This window comes from Perkinsus marinus, assembly GCF_000006405.1.
Source record: "Perkinsus marinus ATCC 50983 genomic scaffold scf_1104296963318, whole genome shotgun sequence".
In the NCBI taxonomy this organism is placed as follows: Eukaryota; Perkinsozoa; order Perkinsida; family Perkinsidae; genus Perkinsus; species Perkinsus marinus.
Genome location: NW_003205107.1, coordinates 38,002 through 47,949, shown reverse-complemented (window position 1 = coordinate 47,949; position 9,948 = coordinate 38,002). Strand labels below are relative to the sequence as shown.

The following is a 9,948-nucleotide window of genomic DNA, read 5'->3' as shown; positions in this document are numbered from 1 at the left end:
ACAGTGTTAGCGGCAGAGAAACCAGCAAGACCACCACCAACAACAATAACACGTTTACGAGACTCAGTACGACCATCCTCAAGATCCTTCAGAGGAACACGCTCGCACTTAGGATAGAAAGTGTCGATGAGGTTGTTACCAGAAATACGGCCGTAAGCAACACAATCCAGAAGAGAGTTACCACCCAATCTGTTGTTGCCGTGAACACCACCCATCAATTCACCGGCAGCATACAGACCACGGATAGGCTTGTCCTCCTTACCAAGAACATGAGAGAACTCATCAATCTTGAGGCCACCCATACAGTAATGGACCAGAGGAGTGACAATAGCGACGTTGTAGTGGTCGTCCATCTTGAGGTCGTAATTCGTGAAAAACTTCTTGCCGAACTTATCGAAGGTCTTACCGGTCGGATAAGCATCATACTCACCGCCATCGGGGTTGGCCTCCTGCTTATCAGCAACCACCTTGTAATCCTTGAAGGTCTGCTCCAAGGTAGAAGCAGGAATGCCCATCTCCTTAGCGAGATCGTAAGCACTGCTGAACTCCTTCATGACACCACGGCCCTTGTAATGCTCAACATGCCAGCGAATCTCGTCAGACGCAGCAGTGTTCAATACCAAACGGAAGGGACCCTTGTTGTGGAACATCTTATCGGACACATAATCACGACGGCCAAGCTCGTTGGCGAAGCGATGACCCTCAGCATCGAGCAAGATTCCACCAACACCACGAAGAGCCTCAGCAGCCAAGAACTTGACCTTACTGTCAGGGTCCTTGGGGTTCACGAGACCGGTAGGATGAACCTGTACCCACTCGAGATCAATAGTTTGGGCACCAACCGCAACACCCATCTTGATTCCATCACCAGTGCAATGCTCACCATTGGTAGTGGACAACTTGAGCAAGTCGGGACGGTACTTGGCTAAGAGACCATCCTTAGAGAAATCGGCACCATAACCACCGGTAGCGAGGATAACAGGTCCCTCCAACGTATATGTCTTGCCACCCTTCTCATACTTCACACCAACAACATCACCCTTGTCATTCTGAACAAGCTCAGTAGCACGAGCCTTGTTCATGATCTGACACCTATCGGGCAGAGCTTTGGAGATTGCCTCAGCCATTTGCATTTCAGCATAGGTGATAGTCATACCAGGGAAGCGCTCCTTTCCACGATGGGTACGCTCAACGGAATGACCACCCAAACGAGAAAGTAGAGAAAGATCGAGATCGAAGTTATCCATCAACCATTCGACGGAAGCACCAGACGCTTCGACCATGGTCTTGATGAGTTGAGGATTCTTGGAACCACCCTTCATACAATCAAACTCGAACAGCTCATTGGAATCCTTGATGCCAAGTCTCTTCTGAGTCTTAGTGCAAGAACCGTTAATACCAGAAGTGGCCTTGGACGAGTTACCACCACAGAAGGCAGACTTATCGATGAGGATAACTTCGCCACCGCGTTCCAAGATGGTGTTAGCGGCAGAGAAACCTGCAAGACCACCACCAACAACTATCGCAGGTCTACGAGGCTCCGTTCTTCCAGTAGCCAAATCCTTCAAAGCTACAGGCTTGGCAGTTTGGAAGAAAGTATCCATCAAATCCTTGCCGGAGATACGACCATAGGCAACACAATCGAGTAGAGAATTGCCACCTAAACGGTTGTTGCCGTGAACGCCTCCCATGACCTCACCGGCAGCGTAAAGGCCGCGAATAGGCTTATCGCCCTCGCCAATGACATGAGAAGAAGTATCAATCTTGAGACCACCCATGCAATAGTGAACAAGAGGAGTGACAATGGCGACGCTATAGTGATCGTCCATCTTGAAGTCGTAGTTCGTGAAGAACTTCTTGCCGAACTTATCGAAGGTCTTGCCGGTCGGATAAGCATCATACTCACCACCATCGGGGTTGGCCTCCTGCTTTTCAGCAACCTCCTTGTAATCCTTGAAGGTCTGCTCTAAGGTAGAAGCCGGAATGCCCATCTCCTTGGCGAGATCGTAAGCACTGTCGAAGTCCTTCATGACACCACGGCCCTTGTAGTGCTCGACATGCCAGCGAATTTCGTTGGCCGAAGCAGTGTTCAATACCAAACGGAAGGGGCCCTTGTTGTGGAACATCTTATCGGACACATAATCACGACGACCAAGCTCATTGGAGAAGCGATGTCCATCAGCATCGAGCAAGATTCCACCAACACCACGAAGAGCCTCAGCAGCCAAGAACTTGACCTTACTGTCAGGATCCTTGGGGTTCACGAGACCGGTAGGATGAACCTGTACCCACTCGAGATCAATTGCCTTAGCACCAATCGCTACACCCATCTTGATTCCATCGCCAGTGCAGTGCTCACCATTGGTAGTGGACAACTTGAGCAAGTCGGGACGATACTTGGCGAGTAGTCCATCCTTCGAGAAATCAGCACCGAAACCACCCGTTGCAAGAATGACAGGACCGAACTCGGAACGTTCCTTGCCATCTTTAGTGTAGCGAACACCAATGACCTCACCGTCATCCCCAGTGATGAGATCGGTCACCCTAGCCTTGTTCATGATCTGGCACCTATCAGGCAGGGCCTTGGAGATAGCCTCGGCCATTTGCATTTCGGCATAAGTGATAGTCATACCAGGGAAGCGCTCCTTTCCACGATGGGTACGCTCAACGGAATGACCACCCAAACGGGAAAGTAGAGAGAGATCGAGATCGAAGTTCTCCATTAACCAGTCAACGGAAGGGCCAGAAGCTTCAACCATGGTCTTGATGAGTTGAGGATTCTTGGAACCACCCTTCATGCAATCAAACTCGAACAGCTCATTGGAATCCTTGATGCCAAGTCTCTTCTGAGTCTTAGTGCAAGATCCATTGATACCAGAAGTGGCCTTGGACGAGTTACCACCACAGAAAGCAGACTTATCAAGCAACAACACGCTGCCACCGTGCTCAAGGATCGAATTGCAGGCACTGAAACCAGCCAAACCACCACCAACAATAATGGCACGCTTGTTGGGCTTCGTACGACCGAGGGCAAGATCCTTCAGAGGCACGTCTTCTCGAGCAGGAAGGAAATTCTTACAGGCGTCCTTTCCGGTAATTCTGCCGTAGACAACACAATCGAGGAGGGAGTTACCACCCAAACGGTTGTTGCCATGAACACCTCCCATAACTTCACCAGCAGCGTAGAGACCACGAATCGGCTTTTTCGTCTCCTTACTGATGACGCGACCAACCGTGTCGATCTTAAGACCACCCATGCAGTAGTGAACAAGAGGAGTGACAATGGCGACGCTATAGTGATCGTCCATCTTGAAGTCGTAGTTCGTGAAGAACTTCTTGCCGAACTTATCGAAGGTCTTACCGGTCGGATAAGCATCATACTCACCACCATCGGGGTTGGCCTCCTGCTTTTCAGCGACCTCCTTGTAATCCTTGAAGGTCTGCTCCAAGGTAGAAGCCGGAATGCCCATCTCCTTAGCGAGATCGTAAGCACTGTCGAAGTCCTTCATGACACCACGGCCCTTGTAGTGCTCAACATGCCAGCGAATTTCGTTGGCCGAAGCAGTGTTCAATACCAAACGGAAGGGACCCTTGTTGTGGAACATCTTATCGGACACATAATCACGACGACCAAGCTCATTTGAGAAACGATGACCATCAGCATCGAGCAAGATTCCACCAACACCACGAAGAGCCTCAGCAGCCAAGAACTTGACCTTACTATCAGGGTCCTTGGGGTTCACGAGTCCAGTAGGATGAACCTGTACCCACTCGAGATCAACGACATCAGCATTGGCTGCAACACCCATCTTGATGCCATCACCAGTGCAATGCTCTCCGTTAGTAGTAGACAACTTGAGCAAGTCAGGACGGTACTTAGCCAAAAGACCATCTTTAGTGAAATCGGCACCGTATCCACCAGTTGCGAGGACGACCGGACCGTAAACCTTATGTGATTGACCATCGTTAGTCGTATACAGAACACCAATCACGTCACCTTCTTTGTTGGTGAGCAACTCGGTAGCACGGGCCTTATTGATGATCTGGCATCTATCAGGTAGAGCCTTGGAAATAGCCTCTGCCATCTGCATCTCAGCGTAAGTGATAGTCATACCAGGGAAACGCTCCCTTCCACGATGGGTACGCTCAACAGAGTGACCACCCAAACGAGATAGAAGAGAAAGATCGAGGTCGAAGTTGTCCATAAGCCAGTTAACCGAGGAGCCGGAATGCTCAACCATGGTATTAATAAGCTCAGGACTCTTGGAGCCACCCTTCATACAGTCGAATTCGAACAACTTGTTCGAATCCTTGATACCGAGCTTCTTCTGAGTTCTGGTGCACGAACCATTGATGCCAGAAGTAGCCTTGGAGGAGTTGCCACCGCAAAACGCAGATTTATCAATAAGCAGTACGCTTCCACCATGCTCTAAAATACTATTAGCAGCAGAGAACCCTGCGAGGCCACCGCCGACGACGATAACTTGGTTGCAAGACGCCTCGGACATCACTTGTGTAAAAAAAACTGAGATGAATGTAGTAGGTTACCAAATTCAGAATAGAAACTCCAGGGAAAACAAGCCTACAAGTATGACAGGTTCATGAGAAACCACAGCTCTTCGACATCCCGGGCTAGTGAAGCGACAGAGCTATAGTGGAATCTTAGCTCGACTTGTGTATGGAGCGAGTTACCTTCGTTTTTACATGGAGTCCATTCTCCTAGTATCGTATGTCCTTGAAATACTACATCTGGCTGTGCAAAGTCACGGCCATGTAGTATCTTAGTTTTTGAAACTCCGAGCATGCTGATGGTCAGGGACCCTCTTTTTCTACTGAGTGTTATATCTATCTTGAGTGGAATGCGGATCAATGACGCGTGAGATGGCAAGCTTTCTCTCGCTCGAATAATTAGCTGCCCTCTGACTCTCAACTCGTAACACCACAAACCATACTTTAAAATCCAACAAGCTTTATATCCTGCAATGAGATATCCATGACTCAATCAAATATCATGGTTGCTCCTGATGAACCGACGATGGCTAGAGGCTTATTTCTCAGCCGCTAGTGATCTATAGGCCACTCCTCGTGCTTCGTCCTCCATATGCCGCTGACCTGGGACGCAGAGAACGACAAGGCTGGCACATCAATCTACACCCTGTCGCCATTAGCAAGAGCAGTTCCACCCAACGAACAAGCATGCCATCACAAGATACCAGGGCAGATATGCCATATCTTGATTTCAACGTTAAGTACTATACAACACCCCAATATGGCATATAGGTTCCGCTACATATGGGGCATAACTGCTCCGCCACCAACCTGGCATAACCACCCCATTACCAGTACGGCATATCTGCCCCGTTACCAGTACGGCATATCTGCCCCGGTACGGCATATCTTCCCCGCTACTAAAATGGCATATCTACCCCCCAGTGGAATCGGCCGACTCCATTCGGCCGTCGCGAATCGATTGAGTTTCCCAGATCGTGCGCCTACGATTTGGCCACCCTATGCTGCCACGTGGTTGTGGGATCGATAATGCTATCGAGGTATGATTCAAGATAGCATAATTAATGATCCAGAGGGATGAATCTTACTAGCTTTATCAATTGTAGCAAACTAACCGAACCAATACTTAGACAACACCACAGCATATATCCTTCATCTGAACAAAGTTTATAACATAGTTCCGCAGAGAACCCACATTTATATGGTCCTCAAACGGGCACAACTAATCGTGGAAAAATGAGCTAAGGCTGTGGAACTACTAGTGAATCATTCAAAATTTTGGACGAATCTGCTTCGCATCATACGCAGCCCAGTCCTTGACAGGGTTGAAGTAGGCGAAGAGAGGATATGTAAGGTATAAAAGGAAAAGCACCCAGGACATAACTGATCCCCAGAACTGGGTAGTGCTCTTGTACTTCCTCGGGATATTGCCGTTCGTCATGATGACACGACTGAGACCACTCTTCATATGAATGAAGAAAGCAATAACGCCAACGATATAGAAGCACACCCAACCGAAGCTCTCAAAGATCTGGAACGCCATTTTGTAGAGATCCTTGAAGTGAATGATCGGACAACTTGTATCATCATCAGCACAAGGGAACCAGTTATCACGCATCCAGTACTTAGGTGCCGAGGCCTCCGAAACGAAACGGAACTGGATAAGATGCACAATGAGGAAGATGAGCAGAATGCAACCAGTGATGAACATCTCCAAGTCGCGGAACGACGAGTTCATAGACTTGAACTTGAAGGTACGGACAGTAGCCACAACAACATGAAGAATTCCGGCGAGCAAGAGATAAATCTCAACAGGGAGGAATAGTGTACTCCAAGGACAAGGATGGTTCAAGAGATAAGCATAACCCTCGAAATTCCTATCACCAACCAACAGGTTGATGTTACCGAGAGCATGAATAGTGACGAAGACCATCATGAAAATAGCTGAACGCTGTAACCCAGACTTATCAGACAGGACCTTGTAATTCTTGACACTGAAGATAGTCTTGAGAGTGTCAATGACGAACATCCAAATCAGGTAGCAGAGAGAGATGGCGTAGGAGCTGATGGATGGTCCGAGTGGCCCGAACATGTCCGACTTGTTACGATCCTCACCCCACCACTGTTCAGTGAGAGCCTTGGACTCAAACTGGTCAGCAAGAAGAGGCTGGGACAAGTCGCCACCAGCAGCTGCAGGACCGGCAGTCTTCTCAACAAGTGGTCCCAAAGTAGCGTCGGGAGCATACTTCGCAATCACACCAGCCGGATGGATCATGTTGAACTCCTTGGATGCATCCTTACCAGCAAAAGTAAGAATGGCCATCTTTCCACCAGGATGCTTGGGGAGGAAGTCTGTGACATCCAATACCTCACCATTGATGACAACCCAGCAATCATCCTCAGTCGTATGTTTGGCGACTTCGTCCATTGTGATACCGCTCGCAGCAGCAGAAGTTGCAACAACGGGAGCCACAGGAGTAGGCGCAGGTGTGGAAGCGGCAGTGCTTGTAGCAGGGGCAGGCTTCGATGCAACGGGAGCAGGGGCGGGGGTTGAAGCAACAGGAGCAGGTGTCGATGCAACAGGAGCAGGAGCAGACTTGCCCTCAATAACTGGACCGAGAACACATTCAGAAGCATACTTCTCAATAACATCAGGCGGATGGATCATGTTGAACTCCTTAGTAGCATCTTTACCGGCGAAAGTCATGATGGCAAGCTTTCCACCAGGATGCTCAGGGAGGAAGTCCGTGACGTTCAAGACCTGTCCGTTAATAGCAACCCAGCAGTCATCCTCAGTGGTGTGCTTAGCGACCTCATCCATAGTATACCCAGAAACAGCAGGAGCTGGCGCAGATGCAGCAGCAGAAGCGGGAGCCGTAGAAGCAGTCGAGGGGGCGGCCGAGCCGGTTCCAACGACACCGATGACAGCGTCGGGACAATATTTCTGGATGATACCAGCAGGATGAATATCGTGGAAAGGCCCAGTAGCATCTCTGCCACCGAAATTGAGAATAGAGATATCTCCACCAGGATGATCAGGCAAGAAATCCGTAACATCCAAGACCTCACCATCAATCACAACCCAGCAGGACTCGCGAGAGTTATGCTTCGAGATCTCGTCCATAGTGTAAGACTTGCCAGCGGCACCAGATGTTGTCGGAGTGGTCGTTACTGCAGTAGGAGCAGCCGGAGCACTCGTAGCTGCTACAGCAGGTGCAGAATTGGCCTCAACAACGGGACCAAGAACACACTCAGAAGCGTACTTCTCAATAACATCAGCCGGATGGATCATGTTGAACTCCTTAGTAGCATCCTTACCCGCGAAAGTCATAATAGCGAGTTTTCCACCGGGGTGTTCAGGGAGGAAGTTCGTGACGTTCAAGACCTGGCCATTAATGATGACCCAGCAATCACTCTCGGTGATATGCTTAGCCACTTCTTCCTTAGTGTACCCCGAGACAGCGGGAGCTGGAGCAGAAGCAGGAGCCGTAGACACAGTTGAGGGGGCAGCTGAGCCGGTTCCAACGACACCGATGACAGCGTCAGGGCAGTACTTCTGGATGATACCAGCAGGATGAATATCGTGGAAGGGCTCAGTAGCATCCTTACCACCATAGTTGAGAATAGAGATATCTCCACCAGGATGATCAGGCAAGAAACCCGTAACATCCAAGACCTCACCATCGATCACAACCCAGCAAGATTCACGGGAATTGTGCTTCGAGATCTCTTCCATAGTATACGACTTACCAGCGGCAGCAGAATTTGTCGGAGTGACCGTCACTGCAGCAGGAGCAGCCGGAGCAACAGGAGCAGCAGCAGCAGTAGCCTTGTCAACAACAGGACCGAGGACACAATCCGGGGCATACTTCTCAATGACATCAGATGGATGGATCATGTTGAACTCCTTACTAGCATCTTTGCCTGCAAAGGTCATGATGGCAAGTTTTCCACCAGGATGTTCTGGAAGGAAGTTCGTGACATTCAAGACCTGGCCATTGATGATAACCCAGCAATCACTTTCAGTGGTGTGCTTAGCGACTTCCTCCTTAGTGTAACCGTGTACAACAGGAGCAGCAGGAGCCGCAGCAACCTTAGCTTGAGCAACCTTCTTGGGTACGCTAGCAGGTGCCTTAGCAAGAGCAGGCAGGGAGACGCTCTTCTTGAGACCAAGGAGACCCTCACAAGCATCGTCAGCAGTCAAGCGACCGAAGACAACACAATCGAGGAGGGAGTTACCACCCAAACGGTTGTTGCCATGGACACCTCCCATAACTTCACCAGCAGCATAGAGACCGCGAATTGGCTTCTTCGTCTCCTTGCTAATGACGCGACCGGCCGTATCGATCTTGAGACCACCCATGCAGTAGTGAACAAGAGGAGTGACAATGGCGACGCTATAGTGATCGTCCATCTTGAAGTCGTAGTTCGTGAAGAACTTCTTGCCGAACTTATCAAAGGTCTTGCCGGTCGGGTAAGCATCATACTCACCACCATCGGGGTTGGCCTCCTGTTTACTGGCAACCTCCTTGTAATCCTTGAAGGTCTGCTCCAAGGTAGAAGCCGGAATGCCCATTTCTTTAGCGAGATCGTAAGCACTGTCGAAGTCCTTCATGACACCACGGCCCTTATAGTGCTCAACATGCCAGCGAATTTCGTTGGCCGAAGCAGTGTTCAATACCAAACGGAAGGGACCCTTGTTGTGGAACATCCTATCGGACACATAATCACGACGGCCAAGCTCATTGGAGAAACGATGACCATCAGCATCGAGCAAGATTCCACCAACACCACGAAGAGCCTCAGCAGCCAAGAACTTGACCTTACTGTCAGGGTCCTTGGGGTTCACGAGACCGGTAGGGTGAACCTGTACCCACTCGAGATCAACGACATCAGCATCGGCAGCAACACCCATCTTGATACCATCACCAGTGCAATGCTCTCCGTTAGTAGTAGACAACTTGAGCAAGTCAGGACGGTACTTAGCCAAGAGACCATCCTTAGTGAAATCGGCACCGTATCCACCAGTTGCGAGGATAACAGGGCCATCAACAACATAGGATTTACCATCCTTCTCGTACTTGACACCGATAACATTGCCTTCATTATCAGTTTCGAGCTCAGTAGCTCTCGCCTTGTTGATAATCTGGCACTTATCTGGATGTGCCTTGGCAATAGCCTCAGCCATCTGCATCTCAGCATACGTAATGGTCATACCAGGGAAACGCTCCTTACCACGATGAGTACGCTCTACAGAGTGACCGCCCAGACGAGATAGAAGAGAAAGATCGAGACCGAAGACATCCATAAGCCAGTTAACAGAAGGACCAGAATGCTCAACCATAGTATTAATGAGCTCCGGGCTCTTGGAGCCACCCTTCATACAGTCGAACTCGAAGAGCTCATTAGAATCCTTTATACCGAGCCTCTCTTGAGTCT

General features: G+C 49.6%; 3 protein-coding genes across 3 annotated transcripts in view; all 3 read right to left on the bottom strand.

Moving 5' to 3' along the window:
• Pmar_PMAR001789 (succinate dehydrogenase, putative) overlaps nucleotides 1-4,508 on the bottom strand; it is a gene marked incomplete at both ends in the record, with an annotated part of 8,859 nt that extends 4,351 nt beyond the window's left edge. The window contains one exon of the mRNA XM_002771182.1: nucleotides 1-4,508. This exon is cut by the window's left edge and continues 4 nt beyond it. Within this exon, the coding sequence (XP_002771228.1) occupies nucleotides 1-4,508 (4,508 nt within the window).
• A 1,271-nt stretch (nucleotides 4,509-5,779) lies between these two features.
• Nucleotides 5,780-9,853, bottom strand: Pmar_PMAR001788 (succinate dehydrogenase, putative; the record flags this gene model as incomplete). Its single annotated transcript, XM_002771181.1, has 1 exon — nucleotides 5,780-9,853. The coding sequence occupies one exon, from the start codon at nucleotides 9,851-9,853 to the stop codon at nucleotides 5,780-5,782; it is 4,074 nt and encodes a 1,357-aa protein (XP_002771227.1).
• A 71-nt stretch (nucleotides 9,854-9,924) lies between these two features.
• Nucleotides 9,925-9,948, bottom strand: part of Pmar_PMAR001787 (succinate dehydrogenase, putative) — a gene marked incomplete at both ends in the record, with an annotated part of 3,276 nt that continues 3,252 nt past the window's right edge. The window contains one exon of the mRNA XM_002771180.1: nucleotides 9,925-9,948. Coding sequence (XP_002771226.1) covers nucleotides 9,925-9,948 — 24 coding nt within the window.